At 40.5% G+C, this 15,583-nt stretch overlaps 1 protein-coding gene across 1 annotated transcript in view; it reads right to left on the reverse strand.

The window, feature by feature from the left end:
• LOC115816095 (receptor tyrosine-protein kinase erbB-4-like) overlaps window positions 1-15,583 on the reverse strand; it is a 102,977-nt gene that overhangs the window by 35,562 nt on the left and 51,832 nt on the right. The window contains exons 6-15 of the mRNA XM_030779064.1: window positions 13,813-13,878; window positions 12,340-12,458; window positions 11,411-11,552; window positions 10,850-10,963; window positions 9,404-9,530; window positions 8,712-8,785; window positions 7,532-7,622; window positions 5,710-5,909; window positions 4,609-4,741; window positions 1,496-1,589 (exon numbers count right to left, since the gene is read on the reverse strand). Of these exons, the coding sequence (XP_030634924.1) occupies window positions 1,496-1,589; window positions 4,609-4,741; window positions 5,710-5,909; window positions 7,532-7,622; window positions 8,712-8,785; window positions 9,404-9,530; window positions 10,850-10,963; window positions 11,411-11,552; window positions 12,340-12,458; window positions 13,813-13,878 (1,160 nt within the window). The remainder of the gene's footprint in view (window positions 1-1,495; window positions 1,590-4,608; window positions 4,742-5,709; window positions 5,910-7,531; window positions 7,623-8,711; window positions 8,786-9,403; window positions 9,531-10,849; window positions 10,964-11,410; window positions 11,553-12,339; window positions 12,459-13,812; window positions 13,879-15,583) is intronic.

A 15,583-nucleotide genomic window follows, 5' to 3' on the forward strand; every position in this document is an offset into this window, starting at 1 on the left:
CCAGTCACCACCCATTATGCTTACGACATCATAGTTTTCATCCCTGACCCAATTCCAGGCTGCCAGTGGGCAAGACCATTCCCTGTTCTCAGTGTAGCAGAGTGTCTAGAATGGACAAGCCAAATCTAAGAAATAAATCTTAGGTTTTACAGTCAAAAGCATTTAAAACATAAGTGTAATTCACTGTATGCTTCCCCCTGATCAATGGACCACTAACCCGAGTCCTTACCCTGATGTTATGTATGAGAAACATGAGACATCAGTTAGTCATTTAAAAAAAAAGGTCCTGAAAAAGAATATGAGGACAGAGGAACAGACAATAAATAAACCAGTTGAATGACGATTGTAAACCTCACTGGCACTATGAAACATGTAAGTGAGAGAGATCTTACACACTCACTGGTTTCACAGAAACTCTATTCATGTTTATGTGTCTGACAGAGCTACTTTCATGGATGGCTACAATCCAGCCTCAAAGGCTAGGACAGATAGAGCAATACATTCACAAGGCCACCCCATACCATGCACATAACCATATATTTACACAACAAGTTTCATTTAGTGCATACCCATGAGAGCGAACAGCAAATTAATAAATGCATACATAAATAAAATGATAATGTTTGTATGCCTCTGTCTTTTGTATGCTTAGTTAAGCATGAAACTTTCCTGACACATTTTGCGACGCTAATTACCCTTGCCACTGATGTCGGATTGACAGCTGCCCAACCCAGCAGTGAGAAAAGCTGACAGGTTTGACAGTCTCATGAAAGTAACCCCAGTCATCTTCAAGAGATATTGCATTCTTAAAAATACATGAAAAAAAAAAAAAAAAAACCTCACTGCTGCTAAATGCTAAATAAAACACTTTTAAGAAACATTTCCAAACTGACACAAACAATAAATATGCCCAAAAAATGAGATGACAGTTAATGATAATTTTTGTTTCCCAGAATCCCTTTCTGCTTCAGCTGCTCTGGCAAAGGCTTATGTGAACTGTCTCGTCAGTGGCTGAAAACAAGGAGTGAGAAAAAGTCGCAGTTGATTCTGCTTTTATTTATGACATAACTGCGACACTCAAGCTTTGGAGGAGAGACCTCAAGAGTACCTTCACAAGGTTGACAATAAAAGTTATTTACAGCAGCATTGGTTTCTGTAAATAGGAATTTAACAGGTTCCCATAAAAGAGAGGCTCTGGAAATGCAGGCTGATCCATCACAAGCCTCCACAATGTCTCTGAAAACATTTATGATGTTATATGCAGTCATTTCTAAATCCTAAATCTAGGGAATCTGGTCAGTCGTGTGGTTCTATTCGGTGAAATGTAAAAATCTGTCATAATGATGCACAGTGTACAATATATGCAGTAGTGTCCCATGTATGAACCAGCGCTGCAGATTTCATTGTAAACTTTAACAAACGGCCCTGTGGTTTAGGGAACAAACCCCCTGAGAGAGGAGGAGCAATAGAGGAGGAATATTGGTCATTTACTCACCGGGCCGTAGCAGGTCAGACTCTTATCCACTGACTTCTCACACTGACTGTCACACTCCAGACACACTGAGCCATTAACAAACTCCCTCACATCCCTATAACACACAGACACAGAGAAGACACAGTGGATTAGCCACTGTAGAGATATGCATACACAAGTTCGGATTGAACAGGTAAACATTTGTGAGTGTGTTATAAAAGGGCCTCGTGTGAGGCGGATTCTCAGTACCACAGTGGGGACATTAAAACATGGCAGTCTTGTGTCTAATAATAGACTGAAGGTGGACCAGCACTTTTCAAATCATCAGTTATGTTTTAATTGCCACAGTACTCTGTGGAAGAAATAATCCACCCATGCATTCATAAAACCTTGAAGAGCTTACATTCCTTTTTTTTTTTTTTTTATATACGATCGGTTAAATGTTTCTCTGAAAATCTGTTTTGGCAATGTTCCTGCAGGCAGACACTGCACTGTTTAAGATCTGAAGTACTCTAGATCTGTGTGCGTCATTGCCACTTAAAATGTTCTATGTAACATTAACATTATTGCACAAACACTCATTTCCACTGCAGAACCTGTAAGGCTGAACAAAGATAGATCCTTTCAACACAGGATCAATGAGTTTATCTGAGCAGATGGCTGCCTGACACAGAGAGTGCAGAGGGCTCCTGAAGCTGCCATGGGGAGAGAAAGAATATCAGAGCATTCCTTTTCCTTGCCTCCGTACAGGCAGATGTTGACTCGCAGCCTCTGAGAAACAAGCCAGTGGGGGAAGGAAGTGGGAGGAAAGCTGTCAATAATACGGTAATAAAAAGAGACTCGCGGGCTGAAAGGATTCAACAATCAAGTCACGAGTAAAGAGACTGGGAAACAAACAGAGTACGTCTCGTCCTCTAAACTAAAACGAAGAAGAGCGTGGAAAAATCCTGTGTGAGGAAAACATGGACTGATGCTAACACGGGAACGCTGTGTTTGACTAATTCATTAAAGACCATGTCTTGATGAAAAAATGATGGTGCTGACACGTGGAAGTCATGTGATTTAAGCATAGTGCAAGAAAGCTATTTACTGACATATCGTTATGGTCCAGTGGATTGAGCCAGACCGTCTGAATTTGGGCTGTTAAACAGGATATCTTTGGATTTTTTGATGACAAGGAGAGACTTTATCCCCTTTAAGTGTCACTGTTTATCCAAAGGATGATGGACGTACTATATTAAATTTTCCATAGCTGACAACAGTGTGTGTTGTGTAGCTCCATTCAGTGAATCATCAGAATAAATGTGAGTAAGCCTAAGGCCAATAAACTGTACCAACAAGCTTTTCACTGTGGTCTCTAAATCCTCACTCACACTGACAGACACACTGAGCTTTTTGTCAGTGACAAAATTCATTTTTGTCCATCAGGGGGAATCCCATTCAGAGACTGTGGCAGAACACAGAGCTACTATTCTATTCAATGAATGCTAAGTCAAAAATTGGTGCTAACAAAAGCTTTTTCCTTTTAACGGTCCCACTAGAGCCAAAAACTCATTTTCTTAGACTGGTGGTGGTTCGCCTTTGTCCGATTCCCCTGTTACCAGGCATGTGTTCAGTATCCATGTGGAATGGAAAAATGGAGAATTAGATCTATTTCAGTCTTCCCAGCGGTTACACCATCCAAACAAAGACATGAGTGCATGCACACACACACACACACACACACACACATACGCACACATACTTACACACGGACACGCACACACACGCACACGCACACACAGGTGGTGAGGTGATGTGTGAAGCGGTATGACTTTGTGTGTGTGTGTATGCGTTTGTGTGCGTGTGTGTATGCATGCACTCATGTCTGTGTTTGGATGGTGAAACCACTTGAAGATGTGCTGATATGCTGGACAAACTCTGTATAGGACATTTGGCCACTGTGGGTCAAGTAATAGATTATTCTGTGTCCAGGAGTTTGATAACATGGTTCTGTGTGAGTGATACCTGTGTACACTGGCATTCGTGCATGCTAAAAAACTGCTTTGTTTCTGTTTCCATCAGCAAGTGCCTAAACTATCCTGCTTACAAACACACACAGGCATGTAATAACCAAATATTGTGACCACATGCTTACAAACACATACACAGAATCTGGTGTTGGGTTCTTAAACTCATACCACTGCTCACAAGTACAACACTGACATGTATTAATTTGATGCTTGGTCTTCTTTGAGTTATATAAAAATGAATGTTTAAATAGGGCTTTTTGTAGACTAATGATACATGCATCATGTAGATTGCTCCTGAATGAGCCAGAGAGGTTTCAGAATGTGTTTCCAGAGTATTATCAAGAGTATAATGCAGTGTGTTGCAGTGGAGAGAAAAACTGAGGTTACTTCAGCATGGTAGCTCAGTGGTTAGCACTGTTGCCTGGGTTCAAATCCTGGCGGTCCCAGGTCCTTTCTGTGTGGAGTTTGCATGTTCTCCACATGTTTGCATGGGTCTCAGCCAGGTGCTCTGGGTTCCTCCAGCCATCAAAACCATGTATGTTGGGGTTAATACTCTGGTCAGAGCCCTTGACCAAGGCAATAGTGTGTGAATAGGATGGGTCAAATGCAGGGGATGAATTTCCCCATGGGGATCTCTTCTTCTTCTTCTTCCTGTGCTGTGAGATTACGGAATAACTGGTGCATTGAGCCTCTCATTGGGGAACAGACACAGCAATGTCACTGGATAGAAAAATTATTCTTGACACCTCCAGACACTTGACTCTTAAAACCCTGTGCACTGTAAGATACAGGCTGCGTCTGCTTAGCATCCACACTCAAACCTGTGGTGTAATTCATCAAAATATCTAAAGGCCTGTCCTAAAACTTTTCTAAACTAGTCATACAATTATCCCTTAAATAATGTTTTATGTTGTTCGCTATTAACCACTTACTCAAGTTGAAGAAAGTAAGGTCAAAGTAAGGTTCGGATTTAGCATGACAAACTGGACCTAATATTTCTTCCTGCAAGGCCTCCAGCAAGGTTGTGAATGTGCATTGTAAATTCAGTGTTAGATTTCTTTTAGATTTAGTGAGGAGGACTAAAAGATCTTTAAAGACAATGGCATTAGGTTGTTTACTCACCCATCATAGAGATTACAGAGCTCCACACAGGTCCGTCCACGGCTGACAAATCGACAGGACAGACACTGGTCTGGCCCTGGTCCCCAGCAACCCGCATCTGAACACAGCCGATCACATACCATTCGCACACGGGCTGAAGAATAGACACACACACACACACACACACACACACACACAGAGATACTAATGAGTGTAAAATAGCAGTTCATTAGCTAAGAATGAATGTTTGTTAATGATCATGTGATTGCTCCAAGGTACGTTCATTCATGGGTTATCAAGCTGTAGTGTAATATTCACTGATTGATGACAGTGTTTCGTTTCAACTTTATCATTAGTGACTGAGTGTTAATGTGTACTGATATATTGCTAGTGGTATATATGTAATCCAGTCTCCTATTTTTCGCCTCTATATGTGTCAAAATTAAACACACACACACACACTCTCTCTCCCTTGGTGCCAAACACACACATGATGAGATAGATGCCAGATTTAACATCTGCATAAGCTTAAGTCTGAGCGGGGAAAAGTGTCCTCAAGGTGATTTAGACAAACTTGGGCTCATAGCCAAGCACGTAAACTTTCGCTGACACAAAGGGGGGAAAAATGTTAAAGTTTTGAATGTGAAGGTACTGCTGTCTGTGTGTCAATCATCCAGGTAGAGCAGTATCTCCTCTGAACTGACAGTGTGAATAGAGGAATAATGAAGGAAAGTGTGAAAGGAGACATTGATTCTGCTCACCACACACTCATTAACATACTAATTACAACAACTAACACTGAGCAGTGAGCACCACAGGAAGGTTCTGTCAATGTCTTCTTCAGCCTCTGATGGGTCATCACTTACAGTACATGCTTCTCTCCCTTACTGTTCTGCACTTAAAGAGACTGATACATAAAGCTCAGAATTATCTCTTTGATTTAACACCATTCATCTCAGCTTCTGTATGTTACCACCACATGCTCAGGTCCTGAGATCTTTGATACTTCATTCATTTAAAATCAGTGAATGAATGGATGGATGGATGGATGGATGGATGGATGGATGGATGGATGGATAACAAAGAGCTGCTTTGGGAAGTGAGGTGAGGACAGACACTCACTGCACTCTTTGGGGTCTCTGTTGTTGCGGATCAGGGCCTTCTGGGTGCTGGTGCGGAACAGGCTGGTCCAGTTGACTGTGTTGTAGAGGCAGAGCTGACTGTTGTTGGTGATGTAGACATTACCAGCACTGATCTCCCTCAGAGACTGGAACTGCAGAGAGGAGATCCAGCGCTGTTTCAGGATCAGCAGAGAGATGCCACTGCAGCCAAAGAGACAGGGTTAGTCTCTCAGATTGTAATACCCAACACTGTTTTGAGTTCTGTACAGAGATATTGTTTCAAATTATGATTATCAAACCCTGTATAATCTTTAATTCTCAGAGTCAATATCCAGATATTTGCGTGATAAGGATATCAAATCAAGCCATTATAGAATATGCAGTGAATTTCTCTTTTCAGTATTGTCAGATTCTCACAGTTCAAGACTGAATGACATGACTGTTCCAAGATGTGGCCCAGATTAGGATTATTAAACAAAAATAAAGAGCTGTTTTACAGTCAGCAGTGAAATGTCATCCCAGATTAGGTTTGTTTTGTGAATGGTCTGCTTCAGCATTAGCGGATGAATATATTATTTAAGATTAAGATTTTCAAAGCAAGTACTGTTTCAGTCCAAGTGGAAAGACACAGTATCCAAGATTACGACCAAATCCAACTCTGTTTCATTGTCTCTTATAAATATATCAGACCAAATGAAACTAATGCGTTTTCCCTCTAGGAAAAGCAACAGCTCGTTAAAAAAAAAAAAAAGATAAAAAAAAAAAAAAACTTATGCATTCCATCCTTTAATGAAACATTCAAGGTTTTACGGATGCATTTGACTGTGGAGAGATGTACTGTCAATAGCTGTGAGCTGCACAAACGATAGCTCTACAAGGTCTCACATATATATGCTCCTTGCACGCAAGGTAACTCGGAGCTAGTTGCTCTTAAATTAGTCAGGTTTCTGCTTCTAACCATCCTCTAAGTTTTATTTACTCTGGTAAACACATAAACAAATCATTATGAAACAATTTAATGATGACTGAATCATTTATGAGCGAGTCTTTGAAGAAAGTATAAGTGCAGAGTCCTGAGATCAACACGGTTCAGGGAAGTGTTCACTTTAGAAAACATCCACAGCACAGCTCAAGTCTTTCTCCAAAGGCTCTTGCCTTGCATCTGGCCAGATTAGTGAATGCAAAACAGTGATCAAAAGAGCATATTAATCAAAGAAATCCTTTCAGAGCATCAAAAGAAGGCATTTGAAATGGGATGCTGGGAAGCCCCCGACAGTGCCAAATGAGTTCATTAGCATGTGAAACATCAGAAGGGCTGATTGTTGCTCTCTGCTTAGCGATTTGACTCGGGAGTGGAAGCTAGCACACACCCCTGGAAGGCAAGCAGTAAGACCCAGAAGATTCGTGGAGATTCACCGAGCCGAGCCGCAGAGACAAACGAGGAACACCGAGAATTTTGAGCGGACCGACGGCAGAAACGAGAAGTGTTCTGGTGGGAGACATTGAGTGTTGAGGGGGGGCAGATAGAGAAGGTTTCGGTCTGCGTAGCAGCACGTCATTAAACCTTATGTGTACAAGTGTAATTAGGCAGAACTTAGCATTCATACAGGATCAAGCTCATGTTCAGTAGAGAGAATGTCTGTATGTTATAATGCCTACCGAGTGAGTTTAAAGTCCATTTGAACTGGATATTTGTGATCGTGACAGACAGGAAAAACAACATACAAAGCTGCTAATTAAGATAATATTGGTAATTGTGACAGTATGAAGGTCATGTGACTATAGCACTTTACAATAGGTTGACATATCTGCGCCCATTTTACCTGTACAGGGACCGTCCTCCAATCACAGCAAGGTTTGAGAAGACTCCCAGGTCTGTCATGTTCTCTGGCCAAGACTGGATGTTCAGAAAACCTTAAAAAGTAACAAATGACAAGAAAAGAAAAAAGAGTCACAGTGAAATACCTTTGACAAATCAACTGTGCGACTCAGTTGTTCCGAATTTATGAATACTGCGCAATGACTGAAGTGATTACAGTCATATTGTTATTCACTCACTTCTGATCATTTACTTAAACCATACATTGTCATTGTCGTCACAAGGCAGTGGAAATAATGTTTGTTACTAAGACATTTTTTGTATTGACTTTATTTTGATTGTTTGTCAACTAAATTACATTGTAATGTTGCTAACATCAATCAAGATATCGCTAGCAACATGAATGAGAGTACTGCTGCTAGCATCAATCTCTAATATTGTCAAACTGTGTTGTTTTTTTATGCATGGTTTATCAACAGAATTTTATGAGGAAACAGTATGAGAAAAGCACTGTCTGTTTGATGAGACTGGACTGAAGAAGTCCCAGACAGTAATCCAAACAGCTAGCACTGTTTAACACTTCCCTGTATTCACTTTATGTCTTCTACTGCATAAACCATCTCTCAACTATTCTGCTGGACAAAAATGTAGAAAAAGGGAAAAGCAAAACCTCAGGATTTTTCAAATAAGAGGATAATTTCCATATTGTCAAGACTCATGTATTTCATGCTGTTCATGTTTTCTTGATAAGTATTGTAGAATCTGAATGTGAATTTAAATGGTTCAGATCCGAGCTCACGTGAACGAGTGGCTGCCTTTGCTTTGGCTTTTCATTATGAAAATTGCTCTATCGCGCCGTTGTCTATTTGACACAGTTATAAGTCTTGATTTGATGTGACAAATTGGTTTTAAAGAGAGATGTAATCTGCTCCTTTCTCTCCTCTTTGACATTATCCAACAAATGAATATCTCTTCCTACACAGTGATAAGAACGCATGTAATCAGTGATCCATTTAAAGTTAAGATAAACGTTGGTTACGTTGCTAATCTTATACACACACACACACACACACAGACACAGACACACACACATACACACACACACACACACACACACACACACACACACACACACACACACACTGTCTCTCCAGGCTGTAATAAGATTGACAGCTTCCTCCTACCTGTGATCTCTTTGACAGTACGGAACACGTTTAGTCTCTCTGGGTCCAGAGCCCCTATACCATGGAACATGTCTCTGTGGTTTTAGAGAAGAAAGAGACAACATTTACAGATAGAAGTAGTAAAAAAAAGTAGTAGTAAAGTAGCGTGTGTGTGTGTAGGTCCATCAGATCCAAGCTCATGTCTCTAAGCCCCACATGAAATCATAAGCATATACAACACAGATACAGTGACTGAATGACTACACTCCCAGAAGATCCACTGAGGCATAGCTGGTGGAATGGAGGTTGCCCCGGGCAACACCCCTGAGGTTGACGCCAAGGTCAGAGACGGAATGAGCTCCGGCAGTCACCCGTCATATCAGTTAACTCCAGAGGGTAACTTCAAATACAGACCCACTCTGACTAGCCTCATATTCCTATCCTCTCAGCTAAGCACACGCTCAGCTATAGGGACTATCCTCCCCAGTGAAAAATATTAGTAATTTCATAAAATAACATGTTCTTTCGTGAAGAGATTTTCTCAGAGGTCTTCCCGTAGCTCTCATTTTGAGAAAAAAGAGTACAGTTGGAGAAATAGCTTGGACGAATGGTAATTGGTAAGGGTCTGAGCGGTCAGTGAAAGGAAAATTAAACTCAGGGTCTGCTCAGGAGATGATGGTATAATGGTATATGAGAAGTGTGTGAAGACGTACCCTTTGATGCCGGTGATGAGGAAGATGAGGTTGCCATTGATCTTGGTACAGTTGATGAACTTGTCAATGTTGCTAGAATCCACTGTCTGGGCCGTCTGCAGGCTTCCCGTTCCTATACCATCACAAACTGCAGAACCACATGCCACAAACACAGCAACATTAACACAAAACATCAAATATGTGGCCTCAAACACAGCAACATTAACACAAAACAACACATTCATTAAATGTAGCAGTGTGATTGACACACCTGGTTTAGCAATGACTTTGGCATTAAAATCTCTCTAACAGTATCTCTGAGTTTAAACTGGTTTAACTAGAAAAGCTGTGACTCTTTTAAGGAATTTGTAACAACCAGTATGGTAGTTTAGAGGAGGACATGTCAGCACCCCTGAGAGACACTAATCCAACTTAATCCGAAAATGTAATGTGCCAATAATTTCAGTGTTAATTGCTCTAAATAAGAATAATGGCGGATTGGTTTTTTGTTGGTTTTTTTTTGTTCTGGAAAAATGATGAATTAGTCTTGTATGAACAAATGTTCTCAGTCCTTGATTCTGACAGATATGACCCAGTTTGGTGAGTGAGATGTCAATCAATTCTCATTTCTCTTCTCATTAACTCTTTACTGATAGAACAATCAGGAGATTCATAATCAATATGCAAATAATCTGTGTACAAAAGATGTAAGGCCTTAAAACACTGATACTTGTCAGGATAGTCCAAACCATGGCAGGGTTGCCATTCACAAGCAACTAATAACCTGGTGTAATGAAAACAAAATGTGGACTTCAAAACAATGGAATGACCAATATCTTTCCTTTCATTCTTTCTTTCCATCTGGATGCCTCTATGTTTCAGAGAAAGTCAAAGGAGGCTTCGAGTACACAAAGCCCATCTCCTGTCTGTAAAACATGGTGGTGGATTTTTTATGGTGTGGGCAGCCATGTCCCCGAAGTCACTGGGTTGAAGAACAGCCGAGGGACGTTATATCTTTGCTGTTTAACAAGATACAGCCATATTCCAAGACAATAATGACTCCATACACTCTGCAAATGGTTTCAAAAATAATTTCATGAACCCCCTCATGAGGTCAAATGATTCCCACGTCATACCAGGTCACAAAGGTATGGAGCACAGAGTGGAGAGTAGATTTGTGTCTACTTTGTTCCCCAATTAACTGGATTTTTTTTCTTCTTTTTTTGCTCTTCTCCTCATCGTTTCTCTTACAGCAGACGAAAAGGACTGATTTTCTTTTCTAAAGGAAAGAGGTGGCTTGCCTCCTCATTAGTTACTAAATGTTCATAAATCATTTGGTTCATCTTTATTTCTGCCCACCACCTGTAATGCAGTTTGGTACTGAAACATAATGCATCCACATAAAGAGTAGTAATTGGCCTCATAATGATGCGACTGCAGTTTCATTGTATTAGATGTCGCGTGTACCTTTCGGGCAAATGTCCGTGCAGGGGACACACATCTTGATACGGTTTTCTTCCACCTCCATTTTGTTACTGGGACAGGCTCTTACACAGGAGCTGTGATCCACCACAAAGTTATCTGTCACACAACACAGTGCAACTTTTCACTGGATGAATCAATAAGTTCTCATGCAGTTACATTTTTTTTTTTTACTCCGCGGGATAGCAGTTGGTCGTGAGGACTGAACAGATACTTGTATCTTCATGATGCTTATAATGAAATTATTATATCTTAAAAATCACAGTGGGTCATATTAATAGATTAGGCACAGAGTTCATGTGTGTGTGTTTTGTGTGTGTGTGTGTGTGTGTGTGTGTAGAACAGGGGTGTCAAAATCCAGTCCTGGAGGGTCAGGGTCCTGCAGGTTTTTGTTTTCACCTCTTAGTAACCTGTTGATTTTCACCTTGAGAACAGGTGTTCACACTCCAATCAGAGATTGCATTTAGTTGGTTGACAAGAAAAACAGCAGGACCGCGGCCCTCCAGGACTGGATTTTGACATATGTGGTGTAGAAGTTTCTCTTACGTGGACACTTTTTGACACAGAAAGCTCCATAAGTGTATTTGGCCTTAGGGTTGTGCTCCAGCTGAAAGGTGGTTGGGTTGTACACAAACGGCTGAGGACACTGTGTCACACAGGCTCCACTGTCGTTGAAGTTCGTACATGCCTGTGAAACAAAGAAGGCCAAGGTCAAAGGTCATGTTTTGGTCACATTGCTACATCACATGTAGAGATTTTATTCAGGGCTAAAGATCATGCAGTGGTGCTATGTACATACCTTTCTGTCTCCTTAGCCATTTTTTGTGAAGTGTAATTACTATTGTAGGAAAGATATGTTTCTCAAAGATATGAACAAACAGAAAATGCTACAATAGTAGAAATGTTTTCCTTTGATGGAAACAAGCAGATGAAAAAAATCTTATCTATCTATCTATCTATCTATCTATCTATCTATCTATCTATCTATCTATCTATCTATCTATCTATCTATCTATCTATCTATCTATTACCAATTTAGCTCTGTGTGTCACAGTTACTTGATACAAGGCACCCAGACGTTTCTTTATGTTTTCAGTCACACTCAGATTCTCTGGAGTATGTTCAGTCATACTTTGATTCTCCTTTTGTTTGTAATTTTTTGGTCTTGGTGAGAGGAGTTAGTGTTTTCACAAAAATCGTGACAACTGAACTATGTACTTCAAATAAAGATAAAATGTGACTCACTCAATGTAGATGCGAGCATTTTCTTCAATTCACAAGAATATTTACATAACAGTGAAATCTATTTGGAAATACTAGGCCACGGAACATATCTCAGTATTTAGCTTGGTGCTGCAGAAGGTAATTCAGAGTCAGTGTAACTCAGTAGCTATATGTTGATATTTTTCAGAACTCTTTCTGTGAACAGTATAAACCATGGAAGGTGTGTGAGGTTGGGAGAGAGGACATCATACAAAGCAGTCTGTGTCCTTCGGCCCAGAGCAGCCTCCAGCACACTCACGATGGCAGCAGTTACTGACGTATGGACCGAAACAACGACCATCACACTGCTCAGCACACACTGTCTTAGTCACTGAAGACAGAGAGAGAGAGAGAGAGAGAGAGAGAGAGAGAGAGATGGGGGCCATAGTCAGGCCTGAATCAGCCAAATACAGTATGTACAATACAATAGATTCAAATACATTTAAATAAATTGAGGTATGTTTGGAAGTATCATTTTGCTTGCATTCTATATCATAACAAGCAGATATTTCTTATTATAACCTTTTTTAAGAATATACATAAGACAGTTTGAAGCCAGGCCCAAAAATTTAACTGATAAAGTAAAACAAAAAAACACTGTTAATCTGAGTTAATCTCTACCTAATCTGCTGCTCTGATCAGATGTGCCCAGGACAGGTAGAATGAGACATGTGTAGGAGTAATGATTGCTTTGGCAATGACTGTGACAAAATAACGAAAGTTAACACAGCGGAGAAGTCATTCATCTTAGCATCACCTTTTAGCACCAAACTGTATTTCTGCTGTTTCACAGCACACAAGAAGGTCACTGCCAGTGACGCCCTGCATGATGTATAATCAACCTTTACTAAAGGAGACTGCAATAGACTACAATAGACTACTACATTCTTCACCCCGTACTCTTGTGTGAGCTCATTTTTCCTAACGGCATCAAATGTCACAGAGATAAACTCTGACGCTTTCCTTTGTCTCACTGTCTAAAGTAGCAGCCGCCCCAGTACCCCTCAATCATGCTGAAATTAGCATAGATGTCAAATGTTTAAGTGTAGCACTCCATGGCTGTGGTTGAGGTCGAAACCACTAGCCTCTGTTCTCTCTTTCACACACTCTGATGTTTCCAATGTAATTTCCTCCCACACAAAGGACTGCACTGTCAGCAGAGCGACTGGCCAAACAAAGACCACCACCCCTCCCCCCCCCCCAATACAAAGACCACTTCACCCAGCCAAGGGCCAGAACCAAGGCTCCGTGTATGGGAATGAGGGACCAACCACACAGCCCAAACTTGGCTCATTTTTACACCAGACAATAACAATAGCTCTCACTGGCATATAACCACAGGCATAGAAGGAAATCAGAAGAAAAAAAAAATTCTGAAATTGAAAATCGAAGGAAAACAGGTCCCTGGGCAAAAAGATTAAACTCAAACAAAATGAAAAAGCGGCAATATGGAAATATGTTACATGTTGTTTCGAGGTCTTGCGACAAACTGTGTTGTATATTTGCATATATAACGCATTTCGCTACAAAACAGTGGTATCAAGAATAGAAGAGACTGCTACAATGTAGTTTTAGAGGTGATAAAAAAATGTCTGCAACATACTACTTGAGTTGACCTGAGGAAATTTATGTCTGACGCCAGTTATTTTACCTAAAGTCATTTCGGTCAAAGGTCACACACTTACAGCTTTGGCACTGGTCCTCCTGGTGACCCCAACAACGACCGTTACAGGATCTATGACATCGTCGGCCTGTGGGAGACAGTCACCACAATTCAACATTAAATCTCACTCCATCAAATCACCGAAAAATGATATTAAAAAATAACAATAACAAGCTGACCTGTTTGAAGTTTTATTTCAATACAAGTTTTATTTCTTCTATGCAAGGAGCTGTGTTTTGACATAAGCATTACTGCATTTTTGGATTGTAGCAAAAAACAATGAGCTTTCATGAACTTATGTTAAATGTGACTAAGTCACTACTGCTTTACTTTACACTGTTTTCTCCTACTCCTCTATACCTGCTTTATCATTGTGGATGAACAGAGTCTGGTCATTATGGAGGTATGTATCAGATTATCACCCTTGACCACTGTGTGTTTAGGCTTTTACACTCCACTTCTACTGATGGAGGGAATTTTTAAAAAGTCACTCCAGTGATCTTTATTTGTCAGAGACAAGTGCCTGGTGTATCTTGTTTTTCATGGCTCCTGATCATCTCTTCAAGGAAGACATTTTAAATACTTTCATTTTCAATTACTCCCAAATGCAACCTCAAACAAGAGTGACCATTTGAATATTTCCTGCATTGTGAGCCACCTTTTTATTCGATCTGGTGATAATAAATGAGATGGCAAAACAGACAGCAATGTGTCATGACACACAGCCTGGCCCTTAACCTCAACACAAATAGAGAAAGGTTGGGTTTTTTTTTTTTTTCATAGGCACAATGGCAGTCACACTCCACAGAGCAGCGATGACTCAGTGGTGGAAAGTGTTAACTGTCTCTGATTCCTCAAGCTGCAGATCTCTGGAGACCCAGCTATGATCCACAGCGCTGTGGTCTCCAGTTTCTACAGTGCTAATGGATACACAGTAGCCTTTGGAACACTCATACACCCATTACCTTTTATCCCATCACCACAGAAGCTGGCCTGACTGGTGGACTCATCATGTGGTATGGTACCACACAGGACAAAGAGACCTTAAAAGTCTGAAAAGACATGTCTGGAAAATCATGGTATCTGACTTACCTTCAGTTATCCATCTCCAAAACACCCACTGCCAGTAATGAGACCATGCTCTTTAAGTACTTGACTGATCTCATGAAACAGACATTAACTTCTGACATGTAGACAAATGTCAACATTCAACACAACCTCTGAGAGAACGTAAAAAATTGATGTGGTTGTAATTTGTATGTTGTACCTACAATTTGTTTTGTATGGGGTCCTATTAATTGCCACATAATACGACATGGTATCACACAATACCACATAATGCCACACAGTACCACATAATACTGGACACTGGACCAGCAAGAAGAAATACTAGCGGAAACCCTATTGTGTGGCACTGTGTGGTATTATGTGGTACCATGTGCTAATGTGGTACTGTGTGCTAATGTGGTACTGTTTGCTATTATGTGGCACCGTGTGGTATTATATGGTCCCATGTGGTATTATATTGTACTGTGTGGTATTATGTGGTACCGTGTGGTATTATGTGGTACCGTGTGTTGTTATGTGGTACTGTGTGGTATTACATGGTATTATGTGGTACTATGTGCTATTATGTGGTATTACGTGGTGCTGTGTGGTATTATGTGGTATCGTATGGTATTATGAGGTACTGTGTGGTACTATGTGGTATTATACGGTCCTGTGTGGTATTATGTGGTACTATGTGGTATAGTGTGGTATTATGTGGCAATTAGTAGGACCCTTTTGTATGT

Source organism: Chanos chanos, chromosome 7, assembly GCF_902362185.1.
Source record: "Chanos chanos chromosome 7, fChaCha1.1, whole genome shotgun sequence".
NCBI lineage: Eukaryota > Metazoa > Chordata > Actinopteri > Gonorynchiformes > Chanidae > Chanos > Chanos chanos.